The sequence below is a fragment of the Chlorocebus sabaeus genome, chromosome 2, assembly GCF_047675955.1.
Source record: "Chlorocebus sabaeus isolate Y175 chromosome 2, mChlSab1.0.hap1, whole genome shotgun sequence".
Lineage (NCBI taxonomy): Eukaryota > Metazoa > Chordata > Mammalia > Primates > Cercopithecidae > Chlorocebus > Chlorocebus sabaeus.
In genome coordinates, this window is record NC_132905.1 from 1322130 (window position 1) to 1342811 (window position 20682).

General features: G+C 62.1%; 1 protein-coding gene across 1 annotated transcript in view; it reads right to left on the bottom strand.

Annotated features, from left to right (window-relative positions):
- The window catches only part of COL9A3 (collagen type IX alpha 3 chain), a 27577-nt gene extending 7904 nt beyond the window's left edge, over positions 1-19673 (bottom strand). The window contains exons 1-26 of the mRNA XM_008011585.3: positions 19550-19673; positions 19059-19127; positions 17764-17799; positions 17051-17122; positions 16343-16396; positions 15111-15146; positions 14791-14814; positions 14511-14564; positions 14146-14199; positions 13679-13720; positions 12103-12159; positions 11590-11643; positions 10868-10921; positions 10498-10551; positions 9950-10003; positions 9528-9581; positions 8846-8899; positions 7987-8040; positions 7828-7881; positions 7323-7367; positions 7141-7194; positions 7003-7056; positions 6410-6463; positions 6235-6306; positions 4320-4355; positions 3381-3425 (exon numbers count right to left, since the gene is read on the bottom strand). Of these exons, the coding sequence (XP_008009776.3) occupies positions 3381-3425; positions 4320-4355; positions 6235-6306; positions 6410-6463; positions 7003-7056; positions 7141-7194; positions 7323-7367; positions 7828-7881; positions 7987-8040; positions 8846-8899; positions 9528-9581; positions 9950-10003; positions 10498-10551; positions 10868-10921; positions 11590-11643; positions 12103-12159; positions 13679-13720; positions 14146-14199; positions 14511-14564; positions 14791-14814; positions 15111-15146; positions 16343-16396; positions 17051-17122; positions 17764-17799; positions 19059-19127; positions 19550-19627 (1368 nt within the window). The 5' untranslated portion in view covers positions 19628-19673. The remainder of the gene's footprint in view (positions 1-3380; positions 3426-4319; positions 4356-6234; positions 6307-6409; positions 6464-7002; positions 7057-7140; positions 7195-7322; positions 7368-7827; positions 7882-7986; positions 8041-8845; positions 8900-9527; positions 9582-9949; positions 10004-10497; positions 10552-10867; positions 10922-11589; positions 11644-12102; positions 12160-13678; positions 13721-14145; positions 14200-14510; positions 14565-14790; positions 14815-15110; positions 15147-16342; positions 16397-17050; positions 17123-17763; positions 17800-19058; positions 19128-19549) is intronic.
- Positions 19674-20682: the final 1009 nt, after the last annotated feature.

Below are 20682 nucleotides of genomic sequence, written 5' to 3' on the forward strand. Positions count from 1 at the left end.
CATTTTTTATATTGCTGTGATTGTGTTGATTGATTGAAGCTTTTTAAAAACTTACTTTCCCGGGAAGAGTGACTTTGGTAGCTGTGCGGTGCTGTCTCCTACACACGCTTACTTCGTTTCCCTTCCTTTTTCTTACTAACATGCCTAATGCTAGGCTGAACCTCTCTGCCCTAAAACCCTGGGACCCCCTCCAGCCGGGTCCTCAGGAATGACTGGCCGCAGGTGTGTCAACACACAGTCGGCTGGGCTGAGTGTCTCCTCCAAAACACGTGCTGGAATTGAAGGGCCACTGCGATGCTGTTAAGAGATGGGGCTTGGCCGGGCGCGGTGGCTCAAGCCTGTAATCCCAGCACTTTGGGAGGCCGAGATGGGTGGACACGAGGTCAGGAGATCGAGACCATCCTGGCTAACATGGTAAAACCCCGTCTCTACTAAAAAATACAAAAAATCTAGCCGGGCAAGGTGGCGGGCGCCTGTAGTCCCAGCTACTCAGGAGGCTGAGGCAGGAGAATGGCGTAAACCCGGGAGGCGGAGCTTGCAGTGAGCCGAGATCTGGCCACTGCACTCCAGCCTGGGCAACAGAGTGAGACTCCGTCTCAAAAAAAAAAAAAAAGAGGTGGGGCCTTGGCCGGGCGCAGTGGCTCAAGCTGGTGATCCCAGCACTTTGGGAGGCCGAGACGGGCGGATCACGAGGTCAGGAAATCGAGACCATCCTGGCTAACATGGTGAAACCCCGTCTCTACTAAAAAATACAAAAAAACTAGCCAGGTGAGGTGGCGGGCGCCTGTAGTCCCAGCTACTCAGGAGGCTGAGGCAGGAGAATGGCATCAACCCGGGAGGCAGAGCTTGCAGTGAGCTGAGATCCGGCCACTGCACTCCAGCCTGGGCAACAGAGCGAGACTCCGTCTCAAAAAAAAAAAAACAGAGGTGAGGCCTTTTAAGAGGTGATTAGGTTTGAGAGCTCTGCTTTCTGGAGTAGACTAACGCCATTGTCTCCACAGTGGGCACCTCATGAAAAGGATGGGTTGGGCCCCTTCCCCCGCTCTGGCACCTCCTCTCAGCCCTTCTGCCTTCTACCATGGAATGACGCAGTGGGGAGGCCCTCGATGGATGTGCCCCTCGGTCTGGGGCTTCCCAGCCTCCAGAACTAGGAGCCACATGAATCTCTTTTCCTTGTAAATTACCCAAGCTGTGGTGTTTTGTTACAGCAGCAGAAAACGGACTGACACAGCCTAACCACACATCTGAGGGACCCACCGGGCCCAGGCACCATGCCCCACTGAGGCCAGGAGGGTAGGGGTCACCTCACACAGCTCGACTGTGGGGTCACCTCACACAGCCCAACCGTGCGAGTAGCTGAGAGCAAAGCCTTAGGTTTCCCGAAACGCCTGCCGGGGGCTCTGCCCCTCACCCCACAAGCAACAGTAGCCAGGTAGGGCAGCTTCTGGGATTTCCAGGGTCCATTTGTCAGGGTTGTCTAAGAATTCACTAAATGGGCCAGGCGCGGTGGCTCATGCCTGTAATCCCAGCACTTTGGGAGGCCAAGGCAGGCGGATCACAAGGTCAGGAGTTTGAGACCAGCCTGACCACCACCATGGTGAAACCCTGTCTCTACTAAATACAAAAATTAGCCGGGCGTGGTGGCGGGCACCTGTAGTCCCAGCTACTTGGGAGGCTGAGGCAGGAGAATCGCTTGAACGCAGGAGGCGGAGGTTGCAGTGAGCTGAGATCCCACCACTGCACTCCAACCTGGGGACAGAGTAAGACTCCGTCTCAAAAAAAAATTAAAAAAAGAATTCACGACATGAAACACATACAACTAAGGTCTTTTGGTCAGAGGCACAAAAAGTTTACATGGGGCTGCGGGGGTCTGCCAGAGACTGGGGTCCCTGAGGCTAGGCTGCTTCTATTTCACCCAATCACAAAGGAAAGACTTAATTATAGATTAAAAACCCTGGCCTCGGGAAAGCCAGAAAGGCCCTCCTTCCCTCGGACTCATGACTGCTCCATTTGTTACCTCCAGAAGGAGAAATCTGTCCATCAAGGGACTCAAACAAGAACCTGATTTTATGCTTCACCTGAGTTTCAGGCCTGTGGAAGTGGAGTTTTCTTCAGTTAAAAACCAGCTGTGGGCCTGGCATGGCGGCTCGCGCCTGTAATACCAGCACTTTGGGAGGTCAAGGCAGATAGATCACCTGAGGTCAGGAGTTTGAGACTAGCCTGGCCGACATGGTGAAACCCCATCTCTACTAAAAATACAAAAATTAGGCCAGGCACGGTGGCTCGCACCTGTATTCTCAGCACTTTGGAAGGCGGAAGTGGGCGGATTGCCTGAGGTCGGGAATTCGAGACCAGTCTGGCCAGCATGGTGAAACCCTGTCTCTACTAAAAATACAAAAACTAGCCGGGCGTGGTGGCAGGTACCTGTAATCCCAGCTATTCAGGAAGCTGAGGCAGGAGAATCGCTTGAACTAGGGAGGTTGCAGTGAGCTGAGATCGCGTCACTGCATTCCAGCCTGGGCAAAAGAGCGAGACTCCATCTCAAAAACAAACAGGCCGGGCGCGGTGGCTCAAGCCTGTAATCCCAGCACTTTGGGAGGCCGAGATGGGCGGATCACGAGGTCAGGAGATCGAGACCATCCTGGCTAACACGGTGAAACCCCGTCTCTACTAAAAAAAATACAAAAAACTAGCCGGGCGTGATGGCGGGCGCCTGTAGTCCCAGCTACTCGGGAGGCTGAGGCAGGAGAATGGCGTAAACCTGGGAGGCGGAGCTTGCAGTGAGAGATCAAACCACTGCACTCCAGCCTGGGCGGCAGAGCGAGACTCCGTCTCAAAACAAACAAACAAACAAACAAAAACCCCCAGAAAACATAAAACATTAGTGGGCTGTGGGAGGGCCTGTAATCCTGGCTACTCGGGAGGCTGGGGCAGGAAAATCGCTTGAACCAAGGAGGCAGAGGTTGCAGTAAGCCGAGATCGCACCACTGTGCTCCAGCCTGGGCAACAGAGCAAAACTTCGTCTCAAAAAAAAAAACCCCAAAAAAACAAAAACAAGAAAACAAAACAAAAACGCCACTGTGACTGCTTCAGGCAGGTGCCGCTCCATGGGGCAGAGTGCGGCAGCCCCACCGGTCTGACCGGGTCAGGTCAGGCTTCAGAGCCACCTCGCTTTCCTGCCAGGCACTGCCCACTTGCTAAGGGACGGCCAGTGGCCAGGGCCTCTGCCCGACCCTGCTCCATCCCCACGCTGCCCAGCAGAGCTGCAGGTCTTCCAGGGGGAGCTGCAGATTTTGACCCTGTCCCCAGGACTGCTCCCCGGCCACAGTGACGACCTCACTCCCAGCTATTGGTGACAGTGAGGTTACCTAAGTACTCACCAGTTCTCCTTTATCCCCAGGAAGACCGTCGGAACCTGCAATGCCCTGAAAACAATACACCCCAAAGTTAAAAGAGCTGTTCATGCATGAGTAGAGACTTCATGCCTTAAACTCCCTGCTCTCAAGCCTCCGTGGGTGTAATGTTCATCCTGAGGTCGAGGCCAAAAGCCCAGGCCCCAGGGTCTCACTGCCTTTTAATCAGCTCCAAAGGCAGCCCAGGACCCTGCCTTGGGAGACCTGCAGGCAGAGGCGGGGCCAAAAAAGGGAAGACATTTGTTTGCATAATGAGGCTTTTCGGCCAAGCAGAACCTAGGGTGGGGGTTCGATTGCCGCAGGCCCTCCAGCTGCATGGAAAGGCTGTGTGCCCAGAAGTGAGAGCAGGCACTGCAGGAGAGCCACAAAAACTACGGCCCCACTCACCCAGAGCAGGCAGTGCAGGAGGGCAGGGCAGCCACGACCACAGCCCCACCCACCCCGACACTTTTCCAGAGAGAGAAGCGCTTGGAAGAGCAGAAATGCATTTCAAATCTGCCTGCAAAACACACACGCAGAGCCTAGCCCCTTCCCTCTGTTCGTTCTCCAAAAGGACAGCAGGAAACACCTCCGTCCTTTTGAGGGTCCCTACTGGTGCCTCCTGCACCAGAAGTAGCTTCTGTTGCACCCAGGGCCATGCAGGGACACTTTGGCCAGCTGTCTGCACCCAGGAAGGCAGCGGGGGACGCTGGGGCATGCCTGGGGGCTGGGTGCCCAGTGCTGTTGTCGCTGTCCTAAGCAGGAGTGGCAGGAGCCAGAAAGGGCGACCGACGGAGACAGCAAGAGGAGAAAGGAGGCTCAGCGTCCCGAAAACACAGCCAGGGCCAGAGCCAGGGCAGGCAGAGTCTGGGAGAAGCTGTGCAGCTTTGCCATCATTCCTTTTGCCTCGGCCTGCGCCCAGCTCACCTGGTCTCCCTTAGGGCCTGCAGTGCCTCCCGGACCCTGGGAGTGGAGAAAAGGCTCTGGATTAGAGGAATGACAAGAATCCCTAAAGTAAGCCTGCCCTGGGCCCAGGAATGGTAAACACCGCCCCACATCCCCATCTGTGCTGTACAAAGGGCTTCTGTGAACACAGGCTCCCAGACACAGGCCCATAGACCAAGCTCAGGTTCACAGCCTCTGGGCCCAACGGCTCTGTCCAGTCTCCCCTTGTGGGTAGTGCAGTCTCGTTAGGTTTGGCATTGTTTGTAACACACGTGAATTCGTGCGGGTATTTTTGCATAATCGCAGGATAATCCCATCACAGTGGAGTCAAAGATGCAAAAGCTCATCTAATCACCTTCCCCTGGGATTGTGAAATTAGGACATGGCCAGGAGTTGCTATGAACCCCTTTAAAAAACGTCCACGTGCTCACATGGCCGTGTAAGTGAGAACTTGCCCAAGGGGCAGAAAAGCAGGAGGCTTTCCTGTGAGTTTAAAGCAAAAGGGAAATTCAGCCACCAGGCCCCACCCACACCTGGGATAGGCGCAGTACCCGCAGGGCAAGTGCCAGTCCTACCATCTCTCGGAGGCCTTGAGGTTGTTGGCAGGGCCCCCACCTCTAGAATGTCCTGCCTGGAGGCTAAAAAACAGCCCGCTATTCCCCATGGGGCGGTGGTGTCTACAGCCCTGGCCATCACCCTGGAATGGCCATCATCCTGGAATGACCATCACCCTGGAATGACCATCACCCTGGAGGCACGGGCATCTGCAGCTGTGTCCCGGAGGCTTCTCGGGATTCACGTCTAAAAAGGGTCTGTCTGCTGGGCAGAGGCGGCCACAGCGGGCACACGAGGTCCCCAGGGACCTGGTGGAGCGTGGCTGGGGCCCAGACCAGACCCATAGGCTCCTCCCAGTGAGCTGGGGCCCTGGGCAGGCCATGTCCCCCTTCTGCCCGGACCCCAAGGAGCCAACGCTGCAGCCGCTGCAAGCCCAGCAGGAAAAAGTCTTGACGAGGTGGAAACTGTGACTGTTGCAGTCACTTGGGATTTGGTGTTCAAACCCATTTTATAGCAGCGCAATCCTCTGTCAATGGTGCCTCCGCAGACACCGCAGGCAGGAGCCGGCCTGGCTCTCGGAGCCTCAGCCTCCACGCCAGTCCTGAGGAATGAGCACTGCCTGTGTGCAGGTCGCCCGCCAGGTCCCCTGCCAGGCCTCTACACAGGGCAGGAGGCAGAGCCCAGGCTCCCGCAGCCGTCCACCCACAAGGAACACCACATGGAAGGTCAGAGGGGCCGAAGGCGCCACAGTTGGGGCCCTGATGCCACCGCCTCCACCATGCAGGGAGACACTGCCCGCGGTCAGAGTTGCCACCGGGAGCTATGAGGGCCTCTCCCTGTCTGCGTCCTGGGGCACTGTGGTAGGGGGTTGAGGACTGTGATAGGGGGTGGAGACTGTGGTAGGGGGTGGGGGACTTTGGTAGGGGGTGGGGGACTGTGGTAGGGGGTGGAGACTGTGGTAGGGGGTGGGGGACTGTGATAGGGGGTGGAGACTGTGGTAGGGGGTGGGGGACTGTGGTAGGGGGTGGGGGACTGTGGTAGGGGGTGGGGGACTGTGGTAGGGGGTGGGGGACTTTGGTAGGGGGTGGGGGACTGTGGTAGGGGGTGGAGACTGTGGTAGGGGGTGGAGACTGTGGTAGGGGGTGGGGGACTGTGGTGGGGGTGGAGACTGTGGTAGGGGGTGGAGACTGTGGTAGGGGGTGGAGACTGTGGTAGGGGGTAGAGACTGTGGTAGGGGGTGGGGGACTGTGGCAGGGGTGGAGACTGTGGTAGGGGGTGGGAGACTGTGGTAGGGGGTGGGGATGGGGGCGCAGGGGTGCTTCCTGCTGAGAGCGCCACTTACCCGGTCACCCACATCACCTCGGAGGCCCTGGGGGCCTGGAAGGCCGGGTTCTCCCATGCTGCCTTTCCGGCCCTGGGGAAGGAGGTCCTGGCTCGTCAGTGCCCATACCCTGTCGGGTCTCACCCGTCTGGGTATGCCGCCCCCTGTGCTAGGCCCTTGCCCCAACCTCACCCACCTGGAAGCCTTGGATGCCAGGGGCTCCGGGAGGGCCTTGTGGGCCGAGGGCCCCCTGGAAGACAAAGATGAGGTGTGAGTGGATGTCTCAGGGTTCAAGGAGCCCCCAAGAGGTCACAGGGAGCCTGGCTCGGCCTCCCCCCAGAGCTGGGTGGACACTGGAGCCAGTTCTAAACCACCTGGCTGGATTGCTGGGGACAGAGGCAGGGCTACCTCCCAGGGCAGTTTAGGGGGTCTCAGAACGCAGGTATGCCCTGGACCCAATTTGTCAGGTCAGACTCGGGGCCAGGCACCCATGCCCATGGCTCCCCCAACCAGGGTCCTGTGGCTCGTGCTGTCATCTCAGTCTACAGGGGCACAAGGCTAGGCTCGGCATAGAGGGCTTGAAAACAGGGCAGCTCCGGCCTGGCCCGGGACCATCTCCCAGTGGGCGAGGGACAAGAAGGCGGGGCCCCACACCTCCCAGCATCCTCGGCTTTTGTGAGCCTGGCTCATCAAGGCAACCAAATGCCACCCCGGCCTGCTCAGAAACTGGGCCCACGTGCCAACGGCTCAGTGCTAACCCCCGACCCAGGGCCACATCCCTGCACTCACCGCTGAGCCCCGGTGGCCAGCCTCACCACGCTCCCCAGGCATGCCAGCATCTCCCTACAGGGAAGGGAAGGAGGGTGTGAGGGCAGGGCCTGCACACATGCGAGACGGGGTGGGGTCTGGGGCGCCGCAGATACTCACAGGGACGCCTGGCTCTCCTGAGGGGCCAGCCTCACCCAGCTCCCCAGCTCTGCCCTGCAGAGAAAAGAAAGCTGTTAGTGCCTGCCTACACCTGCATCTGGGCCAGGTCACTGGCCTCCCGTCCCCTCGCCTCCCGTCCCCTTGCCTCCCTTTGCAGAGAGAAAGCAGCTGCAGCCACTTACCCTTTCTCCCTTCTCGCCTTTGGACCCTGCTCGTCCAGGGAGGCCCTGCCAGGAGAGAGCTTGAGGTCAGGGCTGCCGGTCATGGCAATGTGCACACAGGCAGGGTGCAGGGGCCAGAGTGAGTGCACCCAAAGGGCAGGGCTGACTTCTCCCAGCCTTGTCGACCTTACGTGCGGCTTTGAGAGCTTCCCTGGCCTTGGATGCAGGAGCCCCTACTCCGGGCCCCTGGGGGTGATGACCGCACGGCATCCAGGGATGGCCATACACATGTTCACACATGTCCCACGTACATATGAATAAGCACACATATGCACACACACAGGCAACCCACCGGGCACAGCACCCACTGGGAGCCAGGGGTTGTGCCAGGCTCTGATGGACACAGGCCCCAGAACCCCTCACAGGGAGCCAGCCCTACAGCGACCAACCCACCCAGCGCAACAGGGACCCCTGGGCAGGCAGAAGCTGTGGCGCTCCAGGCTGGCCCCACCCACCAGGCACTCACCGGCAGCCCGCTGGGGCCCTTCTCTCCCGGAGCACCGCTGCGACCAGCCTCTCCCTGTGAGGACAGAGATTGGGGTGGGGAAGGGGAGGCTGAGGCCTCAGAAGGCTGAACTCCCCTCCAGCCCCCTCCCTCTCATCACACCCTAAGCCCCATGCCAACCTTCTGGCCATCGAGTCCTGGCACACCATTCTGGCCGTCCTTGCCCGGCATGCCCTGGGGACAAGGGATGCGTAAGGCCCGTTGGGCAGGTGGCCCACGCTCCCTTCCTCTACAGTCCCGCCCTGGGGGCAGCCTCCTTCCCCATCAACCTAACACTGTGTCTGCCCCCAAACCCTGGCAGTTGTCTGGTTTCATGATCGAGGTGGCCTGTGGCAACCAGTGCTGCCTCGGTGACCACACAGGCGAGGAGTGCGGTGGGCGGCAGAGGTGGTGCTGAAGCAGCGCTGACGCCCGAGGCCTTGTCCACAAGGCACATCATGGTGCCCTAAGGGAAGTTCGGTTCTGGCCCATTTTACGGGGGGAAAACTGAGGCTTGGGAGCCAGGACTTAGGCCATGCCTGCCTCATCCACCCTGGACTGGTTTTGGAATCAGAACACAGCCAAGTGCTGGGTGTCCCAAGAGAGGGCACCGCTCCAGGGGTAGAGGCAACACGAGGGGCTGGAAGGGAGCTCCAGTCTGGGCTGAGGGTGGGCACACAGCAGGAAGGAAGGTGCCTGCACAGGTGCCTGGGACCCCAGGAGTGGCCACCTCTGCCCAGCGGTGCTGCCCACCCACCCTTACTTCCCGTGTCCTCCATGCAGGCAAACCCAGCCTGAGGCCCCTACTCCTGCACACTCGTGAGGCTCTGGGCAAAAGAGAAATGTGCAGGGCAGGGGGGCTGTTCAGCCGTTAACCCGGATTTCGAGACGGCCACAGCAGAGGGCCCTGAGCTCCAGCCCTTCTGAGTGCGGTCTCTGCCTGTACGTAGCCAGCACCCAGGGGAGGAGCATTCTCGGGGGAGCAGCCACATGCACTCACCGGCTCCCCACTTGGCCCGGCCACTCCGGGGATTCCCTTGGGACCAGGTCTGCCCTAGAGGACACACAAGTGACAGAGGCAGTGGCAGTCTCTTCCCAGACGGCCTCACGCGTTCCCCGGCCAGCTGCTCGGGGACACCAAGGAGCTGTGGGGGGCAGTGGCAGGGGCCACCCCCGACTACCACCCTGGGGCCTGTGGGTGCGCGGAGAAAACTGTGCTTGGATCCATGGATGCTGCAGCACGGCACGGTGGCTCCCTGCTGCTCCGGCTGCGAGGGCTTGGTCGAGGGAGGTGTGGAGGCTGACCAGTTTGGGGACGGTCACTTCAGTTCCACTCCTGGAACGCTTGACTGTCTCTGGACTTTCCTTATGTTCACTTGCTCAACCCGAGAGCCGTTTCTCTGGGGGCAGGATCCAAGCCCTGGAACCTGGTCCCTCCACCCGGCCCGCTGGCCGCTCTGCAGGGGCCACAGAGCTCCCATGTGGCTCCGGGAGAACAGCTGGGGCCAGGGAGAGAGCTGGGGCCCTCCAGGGCCAGGCTCCCCCCGACGCACCCCCAGGCCCACCCAGGGTGGCCCCTCACAGTCTCACTCCCGAGTGTGTCCCCCTCCCCAGCACGAGTCAGGAGGGAAATTGGGTTCTTCCACATAAGGACCCAGGGAACCAAGTTCCCTCTCACTTACGAGGTCACCCTTGGGGCCACGGAACCCTTCTGGGCCCCTCTCGCCTCGGTCACCCTGGAAATAAGGTGGGACAGGGACAGAGTTAACACCACGGAGATGGTCAGAGAGTGGGATGGGGGCCCCTCCAGGCCCGGGCAGGGGACAGCCCTCCAGGAGTGGTCAGAGATGGCCGGAGGTGCCACAGGGACAATGGTGACCTCTCGTTCCACGTCCAGAACCAGAAAGGAGGCAAATGTCCCACGAAGAATGGATTCCATTGGTAAGCACCCCCTACTCATGCCACAAGCCCTCCCAGGGTGTCCAGGGAACAGCTCAGCCACAGAAGGGGGACCCCAGTGGGGTTGGGGGCATCTGAGAGGAGCAGAGGGAAAGGGTGAGAGAGGCCATGAGACATGGGGCCCACCGTCCACTGACACACGTACCGCTTTCCCAGGTGCTCCTGGGATCCCAGGCGGCCCTCGGAACCCGATGGGACCCTGCAGAGAGAGGGGATCTGGGGACCTCTTGTCTGAGGCCTGGCTGGCATGCCCCCAGTGCTCCCTCAGGGGAGGCCCAGACACAAGCAGCCCTTCCTCTAGGGCTCCCCAGCAAGTTCCCCCAAGATGCCACCAGGTCGTCTCCAAATCCCTCCTGCTCCTTGCTCTGGCCTAAGCCACGACAGCTCTCACAGCAGCCTGGGACCGCGTGTGGGTGTCAGCGAGCAGTTCATCAGCCCTCACCCAGGCACACACGAGAACAGCCCCCACAGCAGCCTGGGACCTCGTGTGGGTGTCCGTGATCGCTGACTGTCAGCCCAGGCACACGCGAGAACAGGGGCCCAGAGCAAGGCCTGCACCACAGCGGCAACAGCCAGAGCCAGGGTGCCGGCTGCTTCAGAGCATCACTCACGGGGCCCATCTGAGGTCTGGAGGTGTGGACAACCAGGCCCCCAGCCACCTGGCCGGCCCCCACTAGGGGCTGCAGAACTTACCCTGTCCCCAGGGGGCCCAAGTGGCCCTGGCAGTCCTTGTAATCCCCGCGGGCCCTGCGGGAGAGAGGCACAGATGCAGAGACTAGGGCTTCACCTCCACCCCGGGGAGCACGCAGGGCCTCGGCCCTCGGGGTACCCCTGGGAGCCCTGGTGTCTTCCATGAGCCCTCAGCCTCAGCTCAGCTCCCCCAGAGGTAGGGGGCACCAGCCTTGAGATCCGCAGCCTTGGCAGAGGTGAGACCCCCAGCCAGGTCGTGCTCCTGTGCCTGGGTATTGGCCAAACACTCCCCAGCCCGAGACGGCCCCCTCAGGGGTAGACACGTGTAGGGCTGAGTTCCCATCCCACCATCCTTACCCCTTCCTAGCCTCACCTGCAGCCCCACGCTGCCCGGGAGGCCGGCGGGCCCAGGGGGGCCAGGGTCGCCCTGAAACAGAGCAGACAGGGTGGTCAGTGGCCCAGTCTGGCTCTCCTTGCACCGTTCAGTGCCTCTAGTCGCCCTGCTCAAGTCCAAGCAGCTGGGGGCGTTGCCCCCTTCACAGCTGGGCCTTGGAGGCTCTGCGAAGGGGTCACTTGCCCACAGCTCCAGAGCAGTCCTGCGAGTCTCGGTGGCCTCGCCCTGCGGGGGCTGGGTCTGTGGCCACTGTTCCCATAAGACCCTTCAGCCCTGTCCAGGCCCCTCCTCATGGCCAAGCAGGGACCCCTCTGATGTGCACCTGGGGTCTCCTCATCTGATCACTCCAGCCATGCTAAAGGCCATCCCAGACCCGGTCCCCCGGCCTGCAGGCGACGATGGACACCCTCCATGGACAGCAGCCACAGGTGAGGGGAGGCTACAGGCTAAAGACAGTCATCCTCACAGACACCCCTTGCCCGGCCACAGACACAAACCAGGGAGAGCTTCCACAGCCAGGCCAGGCAGGCGGGATCTGTCCAGGGACCCTGCCCAAATCACGCAGCTCTGGCCAGCCAGGCCCCCAGAAGACGGGCACAGCAGGTGCCAGCACAGCCACACCCATGAGACAGCCCCTCCCTCCCGCCCGAGCCCAGCCCCCAGGCCCCAGCCCCTCCCCAGCTGCTGTGCGGCAGCTTTACCTTCTCGCCGTCCTTGCCGACTTCCCCCTGCTCGCCTTTGTAGCCAGTGGGTCCCTGAAAGCAAACATGGGGTCACTGCCCCCTCGACCCCCTGACACCCCCTCCCTGGCAACACTGAAGTGAGGCCTGCAGGGTCAGTCAGCCCAGGGCCCGCCACACGGCAGCACAGGACTGCGGGCCTGGGCCCTCACGGGGAAACCGAGGCCTGAGAGGCGCTGGGACCCACCTGAGGGCACTCTGCGGTCAGGAGCGGGCCAGGGCTGGGGGCGTGGTGGGGGCTTGAGGCTAGCTCTCCCCCACAGTCTCTCTGACGCCCATTACCAGTCCCAGCCTGGCCACATCAGCTTGTCACTGGGGTGCTGAAGGCGGGACAGGGAGGCTGGACTGGCTTTCTTCCTGGGGCAACCCTGGAACCAGGGCCCAGCTTTCTGGACCTGCCACCCCCACAGCCCCATGGGAGCCCGGCCACCTCCTGCCCTTGCATAGGGCAGTGCTTGGGTCCCAGTGACTCACCTTGAACCCCGGCATTCCAGGGGGCCCTGGGGGACCTGGTGGGCAGATACTTGGGCACTGTCGGAAAACAGAGCAGTCAGACCCCTCCCAGCCAAACAGAGCAGGACCCTCTGACGCAGAGGTCAGCACCCACGGGACCCCAGGAGGCCACTCCGCACGGGTGACGGGACCCCAGGAGGCCACTCCACCCCGGTGACGACACCAGGACAGATCACAGACAGGGTCTCCTTCGAAGACCTGGCCAAGCCCAGCGAAGGCTGCATAGAGCAGCCGGCTCGGATTTCTCAGCCCCACGGCAGACACTGGGTTTGAAAGCAGCCATTCAGCATAGCACGGCAGTTGGCTCTGCAGGGGGCCTTGTAGCAGCCTTAGGTTGGGGGCTGTCCTCAGCACAGGAACATGCTTAGCACGGGGCTTTTAGGAGGGACACCGTGAGCCCAGGCAACAGGCCTGATGCTCAGGAAACCCAGGGCTGCTTCTAGATTATCCCACAGCTGCAATGGGCAGGCTGGGCCAAGGGTTCAGACCCGTATCTTCAGCCCCCGCCCCACTCATCCCATGGTCAGGGGCCCAATCACACACCACATTCTGGAAGGTTCCCTAAAGCCTCCCTTCTGAGACACAGGCTGGCCAGGCACCCGGGCCCCGGGGTGGGGTGAGGAGAGAGGCTGGTAGACAGCCACCGGTGGCCAGGTCGGAGTGGGCCGAGCTTTTCCCTTCAAAACTATCAAACCTCTCTATGGAAACGAGGCACTGACTGCCACCACAGATGGCCAACCAGAGGAGAGATGGATCCGTGGCCTCCCAAGCCCATTGTCTTTCCTCTTCATTTTTTTTTTTTTTTTTTTTTTTTGAGACAGGGGTTAGCTTGGTTGCTCAGGCTGGAATGCAGTGGCTTGATCACAGCACACTGCAACCTCTGCCTCCTGGGCTCAAGTGATCCTCACACCACAGCCACCTAAATAGCTAGGACAACAGGCATGCCACCACGTCTGGCTACTTTAAAAATTTTTTGTAGACACAAAGATCTCACTATGTTGCCCAGGCTGGTCTCAAACTCCTGAGCTGAAGTAATCCTCCTGTCTTGGCCTCCCAAAGTGCTGGGATTACAGGCGTGAGCCACTGTGCCTGGCCTGAGCCTGTTTTCTTTTCAGGTGATTGACATGGCTCAAAGATCAAGATAAAGGTAGGCCCCAGACTGCAGTTCCGAATGCAGCGAGGGACTATTCTGTCGCCATCTGTGGCCAAAGGTGTCCTCTGTGGATGACGCAGGGGAGCTCGATGGCTCCATGACATGATTGTGATTCATTAAATTTGCCCAGCTCCACGCCCTGGTGGCTTTGTGAGGGACAGTGCAGGTCTAGGCAGTGGCGAGGAGGGCGGGAAGCGGGAGGGGGAGGTCCCAGCCAGGCTCTCTGCCAGGTTGTGTCTGAGCTGTCTGCACTGAGCTCCCGTCCCCAGGGAGTGTTCGGGCCCTGCCTTCTTGCCAGGATGGACGAGTCCCTCTCCAGGCCAGACCCCGCCCCCCAAGGTAGGCACCTCCCAGCGCCCTTCACATATGGCTGCAAGTGCCTACCTGAAGGTCAGTGACGCCTTCAGGGAGGACTCCTGGGTGTCCCTAAGACACAAAGAGACAGCTGACATTCTCCTGCCCTCCTCGTCCACCTGCACCCACCCAACCCACCCAACCCACCCACCCACCCACTCTCTGACGGACCACAACCTTCCCCATCCACCAGGGGACTTGGAGACCCTTCATCCCGTCCCCCAAGTGGCCAGTGCTGGGTGCTGCTGGCCCACCCACAGGGCATGTGACAATGACAGAATCCACCTGTCCTTGGGGCAGGGTGGCCTTGGGGACCTGAGCCCTGATCATCCCCAAGTTGGCTGGCCTAGCCACAGCCACTGGCCCCACCACTGACTGTTCCTGGGAGTGGCCAAGTTAGGGTTAGGAGATCTCGGAGGGCATGGAGCCGGGGGAGGGCCCAACCCGGTGCCCTAGTCCATGCCCAGCACTTCTTAGAGCCTTTGCCCAGTACTTACAGGGGGTCCGGGAGGTCCCGGGGGGCCAGGGAGGCCGGGGAGTCCAGACGGTCCCTGGGGAGGGGGTATGTCTTAGAGTGGTATGACTTAGAGTGGGACCAGCCCCCACCTAAGTGAGGTGCCCGGCTTCTCCCAGGGAGGTGGACACGCCCAGCTCCCGCCAGCCCCCACTCCCACGGCCTCTGCTGGTGTCTGCGTCCTGAGGTCGGGTCTGGATCATTGGCCAGGACTTCTACCAACACGTACCAACGTAGGGGTGGGGGAGAAAGGGAAAGGGGAGAAGGGAAGAGGGTCCCTGGCTGTTGAGTCTGGGGGTGGAGGCCATAGGTGAGCACACTCTAAGAGGGTCTGGGACAGCCACTCACCGGGGGGCCGCGGAGGCCGATCCCACCTGGGGGGCCGCTCACTCCTGCCTCTCCCTGGAGGGAGGTAAAGAGAGGTGAGGAGGTCTGCCCCAGGGAGCCCCGAGGATCCCCACCCAGGGTCGGTGTGCCGCCTCCGAAGGGAGGGGGGCTCCAGGTATGGGATGGTCAGATCACTGCCCCTGAGAAGCCCTACACCCAGGCATGGTTTGGGACACCCCAGCCTGGCAGGCTCTGGGTACTGGCACGCTTGCTCAGGGCCCCAAGGGTTGTCAGTACTCACGGGGGGTCCAGGGAGGCCTTTGCCCTGCAAAGCCAAACATGGGGTCAGAGCCTGCTGGGCACAACATGGGCTGCACCTCACCCCTCCCTAAGATGGTGCAGGTGGGTCCCGGGGAAAGGGCGGTTCCAGGCATGGGCATCTGGTCCCAGCCCAGAGAGGGCTCCAGGACCCTGTCCAGGCACCAGCCTCAGGAGAGGCTGCAGAGGGGTGGCAGAGGAGAGGGCCAGGGATGGCCCCTGCGATTCCTGGATGCCATTTAGACCAGACCTCTCCAGTTCCCCAAACTGCATGGAGAGGAGAGGACCACACTCCATACTCACCCCCAGCCCGGGCGGCCCCGGGGGTCCCAGACTTCCCTGTGGGAGGAAAGCAGGTGTCTAGGTTGAGCTGGGCCTCTATTTGCAAACCCAATCCCCTCCCGCTGAAGTGTGACCCACAGCTCCAACTCCCAGGGCAACAGGGTCCAAGTCCCCACTTCACAGAGGGGCAGGGCCTCTGAGCCCTCGACCTGGAGGGTCCTTGACGTCCTGGGGAGCTGCCGGAGACAGATGGCACCAGAGTCCCAGTGCCTGCTACAGAAAGGCGAAGGCGCGACCTGGGGCAGGTCTGAGATGCACAGAAGTGACCCCAGGTGCCTGTCTCCACCAGGAAGCCCTCCCGATAACCCACCCACGAAGCCTGCTGAATCCTCAGCCCCCGCCCACGTCAGCAAGTCCCCAGAGCCTTGGACAGCCAGGTGCCGTCTGCTGTCCAAACTCTGGGCCCTGTCTGGGCCCTGCTGCTTGAAATGTGTCATTCCCTGGACGGCTCACACGGGCCCTGCTCTGAGGCTGGAGGCCCCTCCTGAAAGCCTGGAGATGAGCCCACCCCACACCCCTGGGCACCACAGACTCGGCCGCCAGCAGCTACTGTTTCCCTCCTGTTTTCAGCTCAGAATCGCCTCATGCCTGACGAGCTCCCAAGGGGCCCACAGGCAGGGCTGTGTCCTTGTGTTCCCAGCCCAGCCTTCCTGCCCTCTGTGATGATTTGAGTCTGGGGTCAGTGGCACCCGGTTGGCTGACTGCCATGTCTTATGAGGGCCAAAGAGAGAATGCTGGTTTCAGTTTTGTACTCAGAAGCCACGAGGGGAGAAAGGCACCCTTGGGTGGTGGTGCCACTCAGGGTAAAGGATTCAGTGTCCAGCAGGCAGGCACAGGGGACTCTGCAGGCTGCGTGCCCAGGGGTCCCTGGTGGTGGTCTGCCCAGGGCCCTGGGGGCTGCAGGGACATTCTGAGGAGGCACCTGGGGTGGGTTCCCCCAAACCATCCCTCTTCTCCCTGCCATGGTCTGCATACCAGGACAACTCTGACCATATGTGGGGGTGGGGCAGGGAGGCAGGCACAGGGGACTGGCCACGTGGCATCCTGCCCTTCTGCCCCTCCACCCCAGGCACGGGCAGGGCAGCTGTCCTTGGAACTACCAGCTCCTTGGCCTTGTGGACACAGAACAGCCAGAGGTGGCCGGGGGACTTCACTTCTGAACTGAAGCCACTGGGTTTGGCGCAGGCACTTACCCGTTCCCCAGGGGCACCCTTGGGTCCAGGGGGTCCATCTCGCCCAGTCAGACCCTGGGGAAAGAGGCAGAGGGCGAGTTCGAGGGGCCACATGGGAAGCACATGCCACTCCCAGGCAAAAATGGAAGCATGGACCCTTCTCTTGGTGAGTCCAGAGAGGCACAGAAGACCCTTAGGTTGGCAGCCTCCTCTCTTGGCCCTGTCTACTGTCTACCTGCTGTGCCCAGAGGGCCTGGGAGGAGGGGGGCAGCCAGCAGGAAGCCAGCAACGGAGGCGCCTGCTGTAGTCAGGCCTCGGGGACCAACCCAGTAGGACTGGACAGCTCACTTCTCAGGCCTGGCTTCCCAAATAAAGCTCCAGTGGCCCTGGGGCCAGGCCTGGAGCCCATGATGACTGAGCGAGACCAGCCTGGGGCTCACAGGGGCCCGGGCAGCAGTGGGCAGAGGGGCCTGACAATGGGCACTCATTCCTGGACAAGCGAAGGCTGGCGGAACTTCCGACTCCACTGGGCTGGCTCTGTCCTCTGCCAGATGCTAGTGGCGTCTGGGACGAAGGCCAAAGGACCCCTGTTGGGGACTTCTGGAGACTTCTCTCAGGACTGGGTTTCCCGCCTGAGCAGGCCCAGCTGGACAACAGCAATTAAGGCTGGACTCCTCCAGAGCCTTGGAGCGGGGAGTGGGGCATGGGGGGAGGGGCAGGCGCACTCACGTCCACACCCGGCAGTCCTGGCAGCCCGGCCTCTCCTGATTTCCCCGGCTTTCCTGGGGCCCCCTTTGGTCCCTGTGCAGGAGGAAAGGGCAGAGATATGAGGGCAGGGTCTGGCTCCGAGCCCAGGCCTTCAGCAAGGAAGCAAAATGCTTTCCAATTCCCCCCACCTGGGTCCTCCCTGCCGTCTGGCAGACCCAGCTCAGCTGGGGCACGTGTGTCCTGCTTGCCCACAGCTTGCTGGCCCAGGAAGGCTGCCTGCCTCATCCCTCAGTGGCATCTGTAAGATCTTCGTCTGGTCACCTCAGCCTCCCTGGCTAAGAGCCAGCAGGCATCTCTGTTGGACCCCCAGTGGGCCCAGACAGAACTCTGAGCCCCAGGACCCTCAATCCCTGGGGCTGGAGAAGGTGGGAGGGCTCCGTGCCACCTTGGGCCTGGGGCACCTGAAGGGCTGTACCAGCCCCGGCCCTGGCCTGCCTGGCACTGGTCCAAAGAAAGCTTCAAAGTTAGGCCCTGCCCAGAACATGCAGAGGCTGAGCCCACACACTACCCTCCCGCCCCTCTGGCTCCGGGCCTGCTCTGGGCCCTCTGAGGCCTCCCCTTAGGCAACCCGGGCTCCGGCAGGATGCGACAGGACATCAATGACCCCTCTGTTCCGAGTCCCCTCTTTCTCTCCAGACTAGAAAAAGGTTGTCTCCCCAGCCAGGGACACTCACCGGGGGCCCAGGTAGACCTGGAGGACCAGTTTCTCCCTGTGAGGAAAGATACCCACATGTAACCCTGAAAATCAGAGGTCCCCCAAGAACCCTGCCTCAGGGTAAAGAGCAGCACTGGCCTCCAAATCAGCCCTGGAGGCCCAGCTCAAGCAGACAAAAGGCGTCCCTGAGCCCCCGATCCATACCTAGGGGGCACCCTCCCATGTGTGGGGCAGCAACAGGCAAAGGGGTGACCTGGAGAGAGAGGCTCAGCGCTTGCAGCCACAGGGCATTTGGGAACCACTTTGCAGGCGGGGACACAGCTCCCAGGAGTGATGGGAATGCATCAGTAATCCCCCTCCCTCAATGGCCTGGGGCTTTAGGAAGAAGGCCTGGGGGCTGGGAGGCCTCTCTGTTCCATCTGCTGCGAAGGGCAGCTTCCCCACAGTCTCCAGGAAGATCCCCCAGCTCCCCACCCTGTTGACGACCACCGGGTCTTTAACTGAGACGTCAAGACCAGGCTTCAGGTGGGAGCCCTGGGGTCCAGATGTCTGGCCCAGGAGGAGCCTAGGGAGGCCAGGGCCGTGGGCCATGGGGGTTCAGGTCCACATGCCTGTCCTGAGCACAGCCCTGCGGCTGGGGAAGGAGGCTGTGGCCATTGAGGCCGAGCTGGGCGGGGGGCAGAGGGTGGGTCACGGGGGGCTCTTGGTGCAGCCTGCCACGGCCCTCCATGAGGAACCACACAGCGAGCACAGGCCCTGAGGGGACCCCCGCCCCGGTGGTGGTCACACAGGGAGGTTCACCCCAGACGGTCCCTCCAAGAGACACACAGCTGTAGAATTTCAGCTGCTCCCTCCTGCTGCTTGGTCCACACCAGGCCTGAGATACCCGTGAGGGACATCATCTCTGGGACCGAGTTGGCTCCTGAACCCCCTCCATGGCTGGCTCCAGAGCGCAGCAACCTCCAACAAGACCCCCGGCCCCCATCCACCCGAGGGACGTGCCCCTCCCCACTTCAGCCCCAGGGGCCAGAACCCAGAGCACAGGGGCACAGGCCCCTCAGGGGACCCAGAGACACACAGCTCAGTGCCGGCATTCTGGGTCGGGGACCACCACGTGACACCCTCCACCCCTACCCACCAGCAATCCCCGAAGGGCCACCTCCATCCCGTGAAGGCTCTGGCTGCCCCCTGGTGTCACCCTGGCTCTGGGAGGTGGGGCCTGGTTTTCTCTCCATCACGCTGGGGAGCTCAGGGAGGTGGGGGCCAGAGTCAGAACCCCAGAGTGCTCGGGGCCCTCCCCACCCCCAAACTCACGTCAATGCCGTCCTGGCCGGGCTTCCCCGGCGGCCCTGGGGGGCCTGGAGGGCCTGGGAGTCCCACTTTCTGAAACGGAGAAAACTCATTAAGGAGCGCAGGTGCCCCGGTGGGCCGGACCCAGCGTTCCCTCCTCCCGGGTCCCGAGCGGCTCTGGGGCCTGCTCTCCTCAGTGAGCCCCAAAGCCCCGGGCGGAGCCAGGCGCCCCCGGGCAGTGTGTCCCCCGCCTCCCTCGGGCCGCGGGAACAAAGGCCTCCTTGTGCTCCCAGCAGAGGCGGCGGCGCCGGCCGACCAGGGCCAGCGAGGACCCATCGAGGACACAGTCGGTCGAGGCTCATCCCGAGGCTCTGGCGACTCCGCGCCCCGACAGCGACATGGGCTGGGGGCGTCGCGGCTGCGCCGGGCACCCTGGAGTGGCGGGCTCGGGGCTGGGGCCGTCCCTGGGCCGCGCGGCTCCACGTCCAGCGTCAGAGCCCGGAGCTCGCGCTCACCTGCGCCCCGGCGGCCGCCAGGAGCTCCCCGAGCAGGAGCAGGAGCAGCAGCGGGGCGAGCGCGGGCGGCCGGGCCATGGCTGCGCGGAGTCTGAACTGCGGCGGCGTCGGGGCTGGCAGCGGGCGGGCGGGCGGGGCGTGAGGTGGGCGGCCCCTTCCCCTTCCCTTTCCCCGCCCCCGCCTGCACAAGCCCCCCATTCAGCCGGGCCCACCTGGAGGGGGGGCTTCTACCCGCCCTGCGCCGCAGCCCAACCCGCCAGGGTGAAAAAACAAAAAAAAAGACGCCGGGCGGCGGCGCGTTCTCTCCGGCCGCGAGTTAAAATTATCCTGGGGCTGGCGCGTTGCACACACGCAGCTTTGAGCAAGAGAGAAAGACGCTCTTTTCCCTCCTTGCTCTTCAACCCAAGTGTGGGGGAGGAAGCGTGCGGCGCTGAAGGGCTCCCTTCAGGAAGGGGCAGGGGGGACCCGCGAGTTTCCGAAGCCGCAGACCCCTCTCCAGGCGCTGGAGCGGACCCAGGCGGCCCAAGGCCCAGGAAGACCCCGGGGAGGGTGAATCCTCGGTACCAGGGCCAGGTCAGTGCCCACTGCAGCCCTGGTTCCTGCTCTGGGGTCGCTGTCCAGGGCTGCCTGCTGGGCTGGGAGCACCCCCACCGCGGCCCGTCACCCGTGGACCTCGACAGGCCGGGTGGTCAGGCCACGTCAGCTGCCACTGGCTAAGACAAGACTCCAACCCCAGACTCCCGGGAGCAAGCACAAAACGATGACCCTGGTCCAGGAGAAGGATGCCTCCCCCGGATTCCCGGCCTGAAGGAACTGTGTCCTGAGCAGGAACCTGAAGGCGGTGCTGGCCATGTCCATCTCCCACAAGCTCGGGGGTTGCCAAGTCCGGCCAAGGTCTGTCTCAGGCTGCCAGGGCAGTCGCTGCCCTAGGGGACTCAAACGCTTCAGTTGCCTGTAGGGTCAATGAAGGCGCAGAATGGCAGCCCCTCCCCCAGGAGTCTTGAGAATTCCCCGAGAAAGGCTGCCCTGGGGGTTGTAGGAGGCTGCAGGAGCTTCCTTTGGGCAGGTGGGGACTCAGGACTGTTGCGATGCTGCGAGTTAGCAAGGGCAGGAGGGGATAAGAGGGGAGTGGG